We start from the raw sequence: 15,099 nt of genomic DNA, 5'->3' as shown, positions 1-15,099 counted from the left end.
AGGTTTCCTGAATACAATCAAACACTCTGAGGGACACAGCAGTAGAGGTAGGGGTCAAGGGACCATGCTTTCGGGGGACATCTAGGTCAACTGGCATAACAAAGCTTATTAAGAAAATGTTCTGCATCCTACTTTGGTGCGTGGCGTCTGGGGTCTTAAAGGCTTGCAAGCGGCCATGTAAGATGCATCAATTGGTCCCAACCACTTGGAGTAAAGGAGAATGAAGAACACCAAAGATACAAGGAAAGCAGGAGCGCAAGAGACAGCAAGGGCCACATAAACCGGAGACTTCATCAGCCTGAGACCAGAAGAACTAGATGGTGCCTAGCTACCACCAATGACTGCCCTGACAGGGAACACAACAGAGAGTCCCGGATGGAGCAGGAGAAAGGTGGGATGCAGAACTCACCAGACTTAATAGTCTGACTGAGACTGGAGGAATCCCAGAAAGCATGGCCCCTGGATTCTCTATCAGTCCAGAACTAAAATAATTTCTGAGGCCAATTCTTTAGACAGGGATTGGACTGGACTGTGGGACATAAAGTGATACTCATGAGGAGAGTGTCTCTTAGCTCGAGTAGATACAGGAGACTAGGTGGGCAGCTTCTGTCCGGAGGTGAGATGGGAAGGCAGAGAAGCTTAGGAGCTAGCTGAATGGACATGGGGAATCAGGGGTAGAAAGGAGGAGTGTGCTGTCACAGTATGGGGAAAGCAATTAGAGTCACATAACAATGTATGTATAAATTTTTATATGGGAAAAAATTAAAAAAAAAAAACAAAAAACCCAAAGTTCAATGAGACTAAGAAATTTACCCGAGTTTGTAGTTATTAAATGAGCTGGGCCTGGATTAGAGCTCAGGTTTGTTTACAAAGCTCCAGCTCCTTCCACTAGAATATGTGTACCCTACAGAAATTGCTTAATGTTTCCAAAGCCCCTGAGGCCAAACTGCTTGCTGATCATTACATTATATACCCGAAAGAAAAATCCCATTTATAACACTGACCTACTGTATGCTGTTTGTGCTTACCTCATGGGTACATCCTTCAACAGTTTCAACTGCTTGTACCTTAACTCTGGGCATCAGGTCTGCCAAACTTAAAAAAATTGTTTACGTTACACAAAAATAAATTATTTTACTATAATTAGATAATAAGCATCCCAAATGTATTGTTAAGGAAAATGACACTGCCCAATTATTATTATTTCAAATTTGAAAAACGTTCACTCTTAAAAATATTTAAAAATTTTTCACATTACACAAGTGTGCGCTGAGAATTCAAAATGGTCAGCAAACGTCTTTTGTTACAAATGAAGAATATACAGGCAGTCGTTGGATTACAAATGAGTTCCGTTCCTAATAATTTGTATGTAGGTCAGAACAGTTAGGCACAGTTCGTATCTAACATCAGTTAGTCTAATGTTTGTATACGATATATAGCGTACCTGTCTATGCATAAAGAATACACTAAACATACACTAAACATCAAGATACACTAAAATGTCTTTAACATAATACAATAATAATAAAGTTTTGATGGTGTTGCAAAGTAGCACCTGTTTGTTATTACAAACCATTGTATGTACCTTGAATTTTTAATGTAATAGGCTTTGGTTAGTGACTACGGGCTGGACGGACAGATGTTCATAACCCGGGGACAGCCTGTACTGCCAAATAGGTTATTCAAAGAATTAAGTTAGCTTACTTTCAATGGTTATTCTGAATAAAAAGTAGCTCTACAAAGCACTGTCATTAATTCAACACAGAAAATTGGTTATAAAAGCCATTACATGATACCAAACGAAAACTCGTTGCCATTGAATAGATTCCGACTCATAGTGACCTAAAAAACAGAATGGAGCTGCCCCATAGGGTTTGCAAGGAGTGGCTGGTGGATTCCAACTGCTGGTCTTTTGGTTAGCAGCTGAGCTCTTAACCACTGCACCACCAGGGCTTACGCTACATGATGGAAAATATAAAATAAACTAGCCTAATTTAGAGGTTGCTATCATTTATAAGAGTGTTCATGATTCTCATTAAAATCTTATGTTATGCTCATCTAGGTTCTCTGTTCAGACTCTGACAAAGGGCATATGATTGTAATTAAGTTAAAGAAAATAGATGTAATTCTGTGCTAGATTCATTATTCTTATTTACTGTACTTCTGATTTTTATTTAATATGCAATAATACTTGGGATAAATAAAACCCAAAAGTTACTATAATAAGCAACAATGATTCTGAATTAGCAATACTGCTTTGTAATCTACTCCATCAGCTTGGGCAAATGATGCATATTAAAAATATTTCAGTGACACACCTACCACCATTTATAGTAGCTAATTTTACTAGCTGTAACAATAGCTAACCGGTTTTAAAAAATCCCAGAAAGAATATACTTTTCATGGTAGTGTCAAACTAGAATAAGGGAAGGAAGAAGGAAGAAGCAAAGCCATGAAGATCATTGCCACAAAAAGAAAGAGGTAAGGAAATCTAAGAAAGTAGCACCAACTTTTATAAAGTTCCAATTTCAAAACTGGAGGAACAGCAACTATTTCAGTCACAGATATCCAGGGGCCTTCCTCACTGACAGGCGTCTTGAGATTCATAGCCTCTCTGCAGCTACATGGGACACTGAAAATCTAATTTCTCCTAATGTTTCTTCTTACTGATTCCTTCCATTGAGTCAATTTTACTCTTTCATTCCACTCTTCTCCAGTGATTCTCTTCTTGGGACAGTTCACAAATAAAGGAAACATACACTCTCTTCTTTTAAAAAATCAGGCCTTAAGATTCTTTCTCTGAACTGGATTCTAAAGTATTAAAAATCTGCTTCCTTAAAGATTAAAAAACCAAACTCATTGCTGTCGAGTCGATCCCAACACATAGCAACCCTGTAGGACAGAGTAGAACTGTCCCACAGTGTTTCCAAGGCTGTAAATCTTTACAGAAGCAGAATGCCACGTCTTTCTCCTGTGGAGTGGATGGTAGGTTCAAACCGCTGACCTTTCAGTTAGCAGCCAAGTGCTTTAGCCACTGCACCACCAGGGCTCCTTACATAAAGATTACAGCCTTGAAAACTCTATGGGACAGTTCTACTCGGCCCTACAGGGTGGCTATGAGTTGGAATAGACTTAATGGCATACAACAATAACAATTTTTATGACAATGGGAATACTACCTTAAGTCTTCAGTTATTGACTCTTCTATTCTGATCTTCTTTCCGTAAATGGGTTCATCTGTGCTTTCGAAATCTGCATCTCTCTTTTTTCCACTATTAGTTGACTCTGATTGTAATTTAACATCAACACATTTCCTGAGAAGAAAAAAGTTTAGAATGAATTTTCCATTATCAGTTCTTACTTTAACGGTGACTCCATAAATATTTTTTCATATGTAATATATACAATTAGAAAAAAAAGTCATATAAATAGATGAATATTACAAACCAAAACTGTTTAAAGTCCAGAATACTCCAGTAAATAAAACTGATTGTTAATCCTTTTACATTTCATGTTTTCTTGAAATTTCATTTTAAAAATATTTTAAACCTCACATTAACATAACCATTAATGTAATTTTCTTTAAAATTGCAAATCAAAATACCATCAAACATTTCATGAGCACCATCAATAAATATTTAATGCTTACTCTAATGGCATGACATTACTCTTTGGGAGAAAACTGTTGTGTGTGTGGCCAAATTAGGGACAATAGATGGTGTTTGGTGAACTGAATATCCATAGAGGATTTGAATCTGACTGCTATCCTCATCATACACGAAAATCAATTCCAAGTGGCTTTTAGATCTAATTATGAAAGGTGTAAAAACCACAAAGCCCCTAGAAAAATGAAAAGGGGAAAATTATCTTCGTAACTTCTTCAACAGGATATAAAACTATTAACCTAACAGTATGATAAACTGGACTACATTAATTTCAAGAATGTCAAAAGAGTGCCATTAAGAGAGAAAAGAGGCAAGACAAAGAGTAGAAGAAGATATTTAAAACACATACAATTGATAAAATATGTATCTAAAATACCAGGGGCAGGGTCTACAAATCAATTTTCTTTAAAAACACAACCCAACTAAAAAACGGGCAAAAGACTTAACAGATACTTTACAAAAAAGATATCCAAATGGCCAATAAGTATATGAAATGGTCTCAACATCATTACTTATCAGGGAAACGCAAATTAGACTATATCAAAGGAGTCTGTAAACTTTTTGATCTCAGAACCCCTTCCCAATCTTAAAAATTATTGAAGATTCTAAAGAATCATTTCTGTGGTTGTATCTACAGATAGTTTCCGTATTAGAAATTAGAATTGAAAAAGTTAAAAATATTTACTTGTTAATTTTTAAAAACAATAATAAATCCATTACACTTAGCATAAATAATATTTTTTATAAGACTACTTCCTCCCACACCCCAAATTTTTATTAACGAGAAGAGGGACATAGTTTTACATTTTTGCAAGTCTCTTTAATGTCTGGCTTAATCGAAGGCAATAGGATTCTCATATCTGTTTCTGCTTTCAATTTGTGATACACTGTTCATACATTGATTGAAGTATATGACGAAAACCCAGTCTCACACATATAATTGAAAAAGAACAAGAGTATTTTAACACTCTTTTCAAATAATTATGAATATTCCTCTTTAACCCTACACCAAAAATTGACCACACTTTGAGAACCACTGTTACAGTTACCGTCATGAATTTCACAAGGTTGAGCCAAAGCCTTGCAAAAGAACATATTTTGTGAGTTACCATCCCACCCTGACATTACTGGCACTAATCAGAAAAACAAAAAATAACAAACGTTACTGAGGTTGTGGGGAGATTGGAACTCTTATACACTGTTGGTGGGAATGTAAAATGATACAACTACTTTGGAAAATGGTATGGCACTTCCTCAAAAAGCTAGATATAGAAATATAAGCATATTTCATTTTATTGCGTTTTGCAGATATTGAGTTTTTTACAAATTGAAGGTCTGTGGCAACCCTGCGATGAGCAAGTCTGTTGGTGCCATTTTTCCAACAGCATGTGCTCACTTCGTGTCTCTGTGCCACATTTTGGTAATTCTCCCAATATTTCAATATTTTTCATTATTGCTGTATCTGTTATGGTGATCTTTGATCAGTGATCTTTGATGCTACTATTGTAATTGTTTTGGGGCACCATGAACTGCAGCCATAGAAGACAGCAAACTTAATCATTGATAAATGTTGTCTGTGTTCTGACTGCTCTGCCAACCGGCCGTTCCCTGTCTCTCTCCCTCTCCTAGGGCCTCCCTATTCCCTGAAACATGACAATACTGAAATTAGGCCAATTAATAACCCTACAATGGCCTCTAAGTGTTCAAGTGAAATGAAGAGTCACACACAACTCTCACTTTAAATCAAAAGCTAGAAATGATTAAGCTTAGTGAGGAAGGCATGTCGAAAGCCAAGACAGGCCAAAAGCTAGGCTTCTTGCACCAGTTAGCCAAGTTGTGAATAAAAAGGAAAAGTTCTTGAAGGAAATCCAGTGAACACATGAATGATAAGAAAGCTAAAAACAGACTTGTTGCTCATATGGAGAAAGTTTTAGTGGTCTGGGTAGAAGACCAAATCAGCCGCAACATTCCCTTAAGCCAAAGCCTAATCCGGAGCAAGGCCCTAACTCTTTTAATACTGTGAAGGATGAGTGAGGTGTGGAAGCTGCAGAAGAAAAGTTTGAAGCTAACAGAGGTAAGTTTATGAAGTTTAAGGAAAGAAGCTATCTCCATAACATAAAAGTGCAAGGTGAAGCAGCAAGTGCTGATGTAGAAGATGCAGTAAGTTATTCAGAAAATGTAGCTAAGATAATTGATGAAGGTGGCTACACTAAACAACAGATTTTCAGTGTAGATGAAAACAGCTTTATATTAGAAGAAGATGCCATCTACGACTTTCATAGCTACAGAGGAGAAGTCAGTGCCTGGCTTCAAAGCTTCAAAGGACAGGCTGACTGTCTTGTTAGGGGCTAATGCAGCTGGTGACTTTAAGTTGAAGCCAATGCTCATTTACCATTCTGAAAATCCTAGGGCCCTTAAGAATTATGCTAAATCTACTCTGCCCGTGCTCTATAAATGCAACAACAAAGACTGGATGACATCACATCTGTTTACAACATGGCTTACTGAGTATTTTTAAGCTCACTGTTGAGACGTACTGCTCAGAAAAAAAAAAGATACCTTTCAAAACATTACTGCTCATTGACAATGCACCTGATCACTCAAGAGCTCTGATGTAGATGTACAAGATTAATGCTGTTTTCATGCCTGCTAACACAATATCCATTTTGCAGGCAGCCCATGGATCAAGAAATAATTTCAACTTTCAAGTCTTATTATTTAAAAATTTCATTTTGTAAGACTATAGCTGCTATAGATGGTGATTCCTGACAGATCTGGGCGAAGTAAATTGAAAACCTTCTAGAAAGGATTTCCAGAATAGCAGCATTCTAGATGCCATTAAGAACATTCATGATTCATGGGAGGAGGTCAAAATATCAACATTAACACGAGTTTGGAAGAAGTTGATTCTAACCCTCACGGATGACTTTGAGGAATTCAAGACTTTAGTGGAGGAAGTAACTACAGATGTGGTGGAAATCACAAGAGTACTAGAATTAGAAGTGGAGCCTGAAGATGTGACTGAATTGCTGCAATCTCATGATAAAACTTTAACAGATGAGGAGTTGCTTCTTACGGATGAGCAAAGAAAGTGGTTTCTTGAGATGGAATCTACTCCTGGTGAAGATGCTGTGAACACTGTTAAAATGACAACAAAGGATTTAGAATATTACATAAACTTAGTTGACAAAGCAGTGGCAGGGTTTGTGAGGACTGACTCCAATTCTAAAAGAAGTTCTACAGTGGGTAAAATGTTATCAAACAGCATTGCATGCTACAGAGAAATCTTTCATGAAAAGAAGAGTCAACTGATGCGGCAAACTTCACTGTTGTCTTATTTTAAGAAACTGCCACAGCCACTCCAATCTTCAGCAACCACCACCCTGATCAGTCAGCAACCATCAACATCGAGGCAAGACCCTCCACCAGCAAAAAGATTACAACTTGCTGAAGGCGCAGATGATGGTTAGCATTTTTTTTAGCAATAAGGTATTTTTTAATTAAGGTATGTACTTTTTTTAAAGACATAATGCTATTTGCACAATTAAGAGACTACAGTATAGTGTAAACATAACTTTTATATGCACTGGGAAACCAAAAAGTCGTGTGACTTGCTTTATTGCATTATTCATTTTATTGCATTGGTCTGGAACCAAATCTGCAATATCTCTGAGGTATGCCTGTACCATATGATCCAGCAATCCCACTCCGAGGTATATAAAGAAATAAGAGCTGTGACACAAATAGACATATGCACACCCATGCTCACTGCAGCATTATTCACAATAGCTAAAAGACGGAAACAACCTAAGTACCCATCAACAGAAAAATGAATCAACAAAATGTGCAACATACACACAATGGAATACTACCCAACGATAAATCATAACGAATCCACAAAACATCTCACAACATGGATGAATTTGGAGGACATCACGCTGAGTGAAATAAGTTAACCAGAAAAGTATAACTGTATGAGATCACTACTATAAAGTAACAACCAAAGGTTTACACATAGGAAAAAAGGAAAGAACATTCTTGATGGTTACCAGGAACAGAAGGGGGAAGGAAGGAAAACTACCAATTAGATAGACACGAGTCAATATTGGTGAAGAGAAAGGCAATACATAACATGGGGGGAAGTCCGTACAACATGACCAAGGCAAGAGAGGACACTGAAAGGTATGTAAGAATAAAGAGCAACTACAGTAACTACAACAGCTTAGACAATCCTGCAGCAATAGTATTAACAATAATTTATAAAATGACAAACAGGTAGGTAGATACGCCAAGAGGTGTGGGAGGATGTAAGAGAACACACCCATCGGCAGATATAGGTTTGGTGGTAGATATTTCTATATACGTGATTGTAGGTGCAGCTTATATGGAGCACACAAGGGGTAAAGTCAGGGAAACTTCTTAGATATAACCAAACACCTCACAGGATAAACTTCCTAGGCTAGAAGACAAAGGACCACAGATTTGGGGGATATCTATGTCAACTAGCACAAAATAGCACATAAAGACAATGTTCTGCATCCTACTTTGGTGAATAGCGTCTGGGTCTTAAAAGCTTTTAAGCGGCCATCTAAGATACAGCTATTGGTCTCTTCCTGTCCGGAGCAAAGGAGAGTGAAGGAGACCAATTACACAAGGGAGCAATTAGTCCAAAGGACTAATGGGCCACATGAACCACAGCCTACGTGACCACAAGACCAGAAGAACCAGATGTTGCCCGGCTATCACTACCAACTGCTCTGATTGGGATCGCAACAGAGGGTCCTGGACAGAGCGGGAGAAAATTACAGAACAAAAAAATCAAATTAACAGAAAAGACCAGGCTTGCTTGTCTGACAGAGACTGGAGGAACTCCTCAGACTATGGTCCTAAAACACCCTTCTGATCTGGAAATGAAGTCATTCCTGGAGACCACCTCCCAGTCAAACTACAGACATGCATATAAGAAAAACGGTAACACCCGAGAAGAACACACTCCTTAGAACAATCAATTATAAGAAGGCAGGAAGGGGGTAGATAATCAGGACCAAAGAAAATAGGGAAACCAGGGCAGAAATGGAGAGAGCGCTGACACACACTGTGTGGAATGAAACACTTTATGTACGAACTATTGAATGGGAAACTAATCTGCTCTGTAAACTTTCACCTAAAGCATACACACAAAAAAGAACATATTATGTATTCATCCATTTACACAATAATCACAAACAAAAAACAACAAATATATGATGTTATCAAAATAGTAGTCACTTTTGGGGATTAGATGGGGATTTCTGTAATGTTTTTCTTGTCCTGAGTGGTGTTTACATTGGCAAGCTCACTTTATGAAACTTCATCCCATGACTTGTGTACTTTATACATTTTATTTCAATAAACAAGTAGAGGGTAACTGTAAAAACAGCTTGGGGGCAATGTCTGACCTCCTCCAACCCCACGAGGTGGAAGGAGAATGAAGATCAACAGCGCAAGGCTGACTCCCGTGAGGTGGAAGCCAGACAAGCCTCCTCTCTCCGCCATCTTTACTAATTCTGACACCAACTATCCCTCCAGCACTCTCTCCTTCTCTGCTGGGTTCAGTAACTCACTGCAATGGTCATACACAACTTACAGACCATGGTCACAACTATGGGGTTTATTAGGGAAGTACCAGTTACAATTAGGGAAGTACCAGTTACAATTCAGGCTCAAGAACACTTAGGATACAGCTCTTCCATCAGGATAGCCTCTCCCTGGCCCTCAGTCTCTGCCCCAAAGGCACTCAGCTTTCTCTCTCTGCGGCCTGGGAAGCAGACCACGCCGTCTCCTGCTGCCGGGTGTCTGCTGCTGGTCTCTCCTTCCTTGGTGGTGGTGGGCTCCTCCCTTCTCCTCTGGAATTGGCTCTCTTTTAAGGCAAAACTGACCAATAACCTGGTAGGCCACGATTACCCTATCACACAATCACCTGGGTAGGAGTTAGAAGACCATGGCTAGAAAGGCCACACACAAAATTAATTAATCTACCTCAGTAACACAGAGTAGGATTCATCTGTATGCTTGAACAGCCTTTCCATAATGAAGTTCATTCATTATTCAAAGCTGAAATCTGTAAATCCTGTCACTTTCAATTTAGTGGAAAAGGTATGCTGTTGACTACTCTTGTGATTACAGAACATAATCTCCTTTGAACAAACCATTAATATCCTTGGGCTTCAGTTTCCTCATGAGGAAAACGATGAACAACTATAGCTAAGATCGCTTCAGGTTCTAACACTATTATTCTGTCTGAGTAAACTTCTACTAAACCCTTTATTTAAAACATACTAGGAACTGGAGTCCCTGGGTGTTGAAAAAGGTTAGGACAAGGCTAACCAAAAGGTTGGTGGTTCAAGTCCACTCAGAGGTGGCCTGATGATCTACTTCAGAAAAATCAGCCATTGAAAACCCTATGGAGTTCTACACTGACACACATGGGGTCACCAAGAATTGGAGTTGACTTGACACAACTGGTTTACCTGGAGCTGGTGAAGGCTATAAAACAGAAAAATCACAGTTGCTATACCTTTGAGAAGTTTAAAACCTAAATTCATGGTAGAGTTAATATTCCACACCAGACTCTTAGGTCTCCAAATATTTACTTCTCCTATACCTTCATATTTATGTCATATACAGAACTTGCACAATAAAACACCTCAGTTACCCAGAAAGGCTGGAAATAAAGTATTGTAGATAACCAGCTTACCTTTAAAGAATAAGGTTTTGTCTAGTTTAGTGAAACCTTAAAATGTTACTTCCAGAATTTCATAAAGACAGCATGCTCTATATAAGGCACTAAAAAGAGCACCAAACTTGGCCATTAAACCCAAGCAACAAATTGAGGTACAACAAATCGACCAACAAACCCAAACTGAACAACATCTACAAAATAACTAGTCTATCACCTGCCAGGAGTCCCTGGGTGTTGCATACAGTTAATGCACTTGGTTGCTAAATGAAATGCTGGAGGTTCCAGTCCATCCAGAGGTGTCTTGGAAAAAGGCCTGGTGATCTACTTCTGAAAAATCAACCTGCAGTTCTACTCTAACACACATAGGTCGCAATAAGCTAGAATTGTGTTGAAGACAACTGGTTGGGTTCTGGTTTTGTTTTATGCACCGAAGTGGGAAATTATATATATTATTGTCTTCATAATATCACGTTGCAGTTAGCTGCCACTGAGTCGATGCTGATTCACGGCAAGCCCATGTGTGCAGAGTAGAACTGCACTCCATAGGGTTTTCAAGGCTGTGACCTTTCAGAAGCAGATCAATAGGCCTTACTTCCAAGGCGCCTCTGATCTGGGTGGATTTGAACTGCCAAACTTTCAGTCAGTTGTCCAGCGCTTAACCATTTGCACTACCTAGGGACTCATAATATCAATTACCCATTTAAACGCTCTAGTAACTATTAATAAAATAATTCCTTTCTCATTTTCACTGAAAAGTTCCAGAAAAACTCCCATTCCCTCCACCTCAAGAAAGAGGAAGACTGTTTTCCACTTTGTTCTACTCTTACTTTTTTTTAAATTTTTTTTTAATTGTACTTTAGATGAAGGTTTACAGAACAAATAGTTTCTCGTTAAACAGTCAGTACACATATTGTTTTATGACATTGGTTAACAACCCCACGACATGTCAACACTCTCCCTTCTCGACCTTGGAGGAGCTTTTTTTTTTTTTTTGGTGAAAATATACATAGCCAAAGTTACACTATTTCGAAAGTTTCTACACATACAATTCAGTGACATCGATTACATTCTTCCAGTTGTGCTGCTATTCTCACTATCCTTTTCCAAATTATTCCATCACCATTACCTCCAACTCACTGCCCCCTAGGCTTCCCATCAAACCTCTTGAGTTGCTGTTGTCAGTTTGATCTCACAGAGATAATGCTTTTTGTACACTAGATGAAGGTTTACAGAACAAATAGTTTCTCATTAAACCACTAATACACATATTCCCCTATAACAATGCTTAACAACCCGATGATTATGTCAACACTGTCCGTTCTCAACCTTGGGTTCCCTACAACCAGCTTTCTTGTCCCCTCCTGCCTTCTAGTCCTTGTCCCTGGACTGCTGTGCCTCATTAGTCCCGTTCTGTTTTATGAGGCTGTCCAATCCCCGGCTGAAAGGTGAACCTCGGGAGTGACTTCACCACTGGGCTAAAAGGGTGTCCAGGGGCCATACTCTCAGGGTTTTTCCAGTCTCTGTCAGGCCAGTAAATCTGGTCTTTTTTTGTGAGTTAGAATTTTGTTCTACATCCTTCTCCAGCTCTGTCCAGGACCCTCTGTTGTGATCCCAGCCAGAGCAGTCAGTAGTGGTACCGGGCACCATCTAGCTAAACTGGACTCAGTCTGGTGGAGGCCGTGGTAGCTGTGGTCCATTAGTCCTTCGGAGTAATCTTTTCCTTGTATCCTATTCTCTTCATTCTTCCTTGCTTCCAAAGGGGTGAGACCAGTGGAGTATCTTAGATGGCTGCTCACAGGCTTTTAACACCCCAGATGCTACTCACCAAGGTAGAATGTAGAACATTGTCTTTATAAACTGTGTTATGCCAATTCAGCTTGATGTTCCCTGAGACCTCTACTCTTAGTTTTGTGACATTTCACACTTCTAATCTTTCTGCTATCCCTCTAATCTCTCTTTCAGCCTTGTTTGCTAGCTTATGCATATTCTCCTGAAGTTCTGTGTTAAGTGTGCTCTCATTATACGTTCCCAAAGAGATCTCCTTCTCAACCAGTACCGACTCAAATGACTTCCAAATATATACCTCCAGTTCTGGTTTCTCTCCAAGTCTACAAAAAGATTGCCTGATGCACATTTATTACCATAAAGATGTACTACCATCACCTCACTTTGTCTCAAACCAAATTTTATCTCCAGATCAAAATCTCCTCTGAATTTCCCAATTTTTCTCCCTAAAATCCAAATTCTGTCTTTTTTGATCCCTTTTCCACTGTTTCCCTTAATTAAGGCCTGTCATTTTTTTTCCTTTACACCGTATTTGTATCTTTCCTTCCTTCTGCCACCTCCTAAGTTGAGGTTCTTTTCATCATATAGCTAGATAACCAAAATACTTTCCTAATATACCTTGTTACCATCAGTATCTATCATCTTCCAATATACTCTGTCAACCACTACCAAATTAATTTTACTAAACTATCACTCTACTTATCCAATCACCAAGTTGGGGACGGGAGAGTTAAAAACCACAAAAATCCTTGTTCACCAGGGCTTTCAAAATGAAATCAAAACACCTCTGCATGATAGTCTAGGCCCTCATAATCTAAAATCAACTTATATTATCAGCCTCACCTCTTGTAGTCTCCTAAACAAACATTCCATCTGGCCCCGTATGTGCCCCTACAAAATTTTGGCACCAGTGATGTCTCATTTCCTCAACTGGGAATATCCTCCTCCATGTAAGTCTCCCTGAACATCACCAATAGATAAGCTCTCTCTTTCCTGAACTATTATAGCACTTAACTGTATATACCACTCATTTTATCTCCATTACCTACTAACCTGTTTTATCTCCTAAACTATCTACCTAGACTGAAAATTCCTTGAGAGCAAAATCATGCCTAATTTAATTCAAACATCTACTGGGTATCTTCCCCAATGCCAAGAGTAAATTTTTGTTGATTAAAAATGAACCATCTTATTTTAACTAATTCAAGTCTTATCTTTTCCTTGTGCTCCTATAAACAGCACGTCATATACTTCTGTGTTATACACATCAATCTTGACGTATGTTCACACTCCAGCAATTTAATTTTTTTTTTCTTAAACTCAGTGATAGCTAGCATTTATTTCAGTTCGTTAGGTGCTAAGCATGCTAAGCGCTTCATATGCTGTATCTCATTTAACCCTCACATCAAGTCTAGTGGTAAGCACTACTACCTCCATTTTATGGACGAGAAAACTACACCTTGGAAATCTTTCCCTCTTGCTGCTATCTGCCCTTTCCACTCCAAAACCAAACTAAATCCCGTTGCCGTCGAGTCGATTCCAACTCATAGCGATCCTACAGGCCAGCGGAGAACCGCCCCACAGGGTTTCCAAGGGGCGGCTGGTGGATTTAAACTGCTGACTCTTCGGTAAGCGGCCGAGCTCTTAACCACTGCACCACCAGGGTCCTTTAATTTTTGTTTTATTAAAGACGATGTGTCAGGCACTGGGCTGGTGCTGGGGGTACAGAACCAAAGACAATCTTACCTGTCCCAAGACCACACCGGAAAGACGGGTGGAGTCACCAAAGTAAGCGTACGACAAATGCAGCAAGAGCTCACGTGGCCTGCGGACACCGGGGAACGTCAATAACCCGCTTTTCCCAAACCAACAGACTTTCTTCCTCCCTTCCTCCCTCCCCAACCTTTTTTCTCAAACCCCCTTTCCGTTCCTGATGCCACTCAATGTACATCCCACGTCCTCGTGCTCTTCGTAAGAGAGTCAGCACCCAAAAGAACAGAAATACATGTTGTACGTCCTCCTCAAAGCAAAACCAAACCAAGCCCGTTGCCCTCCAGTCGATTCCAACTCATAGGAACCTTACCCGGCCTTTTCTGAAGACCCTGGGGGCCCTTTCCATTTCCCCTTCTCCTTGTCTTTTTTGGTTCCGGCTGCAGTGGTCGAGTCGTCCTCGAACACGCTGAAAAGTTCGTCCCCGAAAGCGTCCGCCATCTTTTGGAGCAGTGAGAACGAATCTCCCTCTTACCCACTATGCCCCGCGACCGCACCGACAGTGACGTGCAGTGAGGGCTCAATAGTGGCCCGTGAGAGTCAAACGTATTCGAGTCACAAGGCCGCCGGGAATTTTTGCCCGATTACCTTCTCTTTTCAGACCTTTCCTGCCACTAGTAGATAGTCAGCTAGAAGGCCTAAATAGGGAGCGCGGTGTGCGGCACAGGGCGCCCGACACTTCGCATGCCGCAGGCACCTGGGGGGCGGTAAGGGGAGGGGAGGGCGGAGCCTTGGTGGATCGGACCAATTGCGAAGCAGCGGCTCCGCTAGGTCTGAGAAGCCCGGATGGAAGGTTCCGGGTGGCCCCGCGGGCGCAGAGGTATGTGAAGAACTGTCGGCCTGGGCCTGAGCCGGGAAGGATCTTCTGCCACAGTTGGAATATGGGCGGCAAGAACAAGAAACACAAGGCGCCAGGGGCCGCGGCCGTCCGGGCCGCCGTGTCTGCTTCCAGAGCGAAATCTGCTGAGGCCGGAGCTGCTGTGGAGGCTCAAAATAAGAAACCTGTGGCCAGGCCGCCCCCCTCCGCCGTTGTCAGCACCAAGGAGTCCCGAGTCAAGCAAGGTACGAGCGGTCGCCAAGTCCCGGGCTTTCTGTCCTGACACCCTGCTGCTGGTCCTGAGGGAGGAGCCTTCTATCATAGGCGGATTCGCCGTCTCG

The 15,099-nt window shown here is 40.4% G+C and overlaps 2 protein-coding genes across 2 annotated transcripts in view; one reads left to right on the top strand and one right to left on the bottom strand.

The window, feature by feature from the left end:
- Positions 1-14,560, bottom strand: part of MTREX (Mtr4 exosome RNA helicase) — a 131,328-nt gene extending 116,768 nt beyond the window's left edge. The window contains exons 1-3 of the mRNA XM_023734962.1: positions 14,255-14,560; positions 3,180-3,314; positions 1,029-1,095 (exon numbers count right to left, since the gene is read on the bottom strand). Coding sequence (XP_023590730.1) covers positions 1,029-1,095; positions 3,180-3,314; positions 14,255-14,382 — 330 coding nt within the window. The 5' untranslated portion in view covers positions 14,383-14,560. The remainder of the gene's footprint in view (positions 1-1,028; positions 1,096-3,179; positions 3,315-14,254) is intronic.
- A 103-nt stretch (positions 14,561-14,663) lies between these two features.
- The window catches only part of DHX29 (DExH-box helicase 29), a 62,142-nt gene continuing 61,706 nt past the window's right edge, over positions 14,664-15,099 (top strand). Inside the window, exon 1 of the mRNA XM_004380468.2 lies at positions 14,664-15,003. Coding sequence (XP_004380525.1) covers positions 14,823-15,003 — 181 coding nt within the window. The 5' untranslated portion in view covers positions 14,664-14,822. The remainder of the gene's footprint in view (positions 15,004-15,099) is intronic.

Source organism: Trichechus manatus, unplaced genomic scaffold (genome assembly GCF_000243295.1).
Source record: "Trichechus manatus latirostris isolate Lorelei unplaced genomic scaffold, TriManLat1.0 scaffold00074, whole genome shotgun sequence".
NCBI lineage: Eukaryota > Metazoa > Chordata > Mammalia > Sirenia > Trichechidae > Trichechus > Trichechus manatus.
Note: the sequence above shows the minus strand (reverse complement) of the source record. Positions and strands in the feature narration are given on the sequence as shown.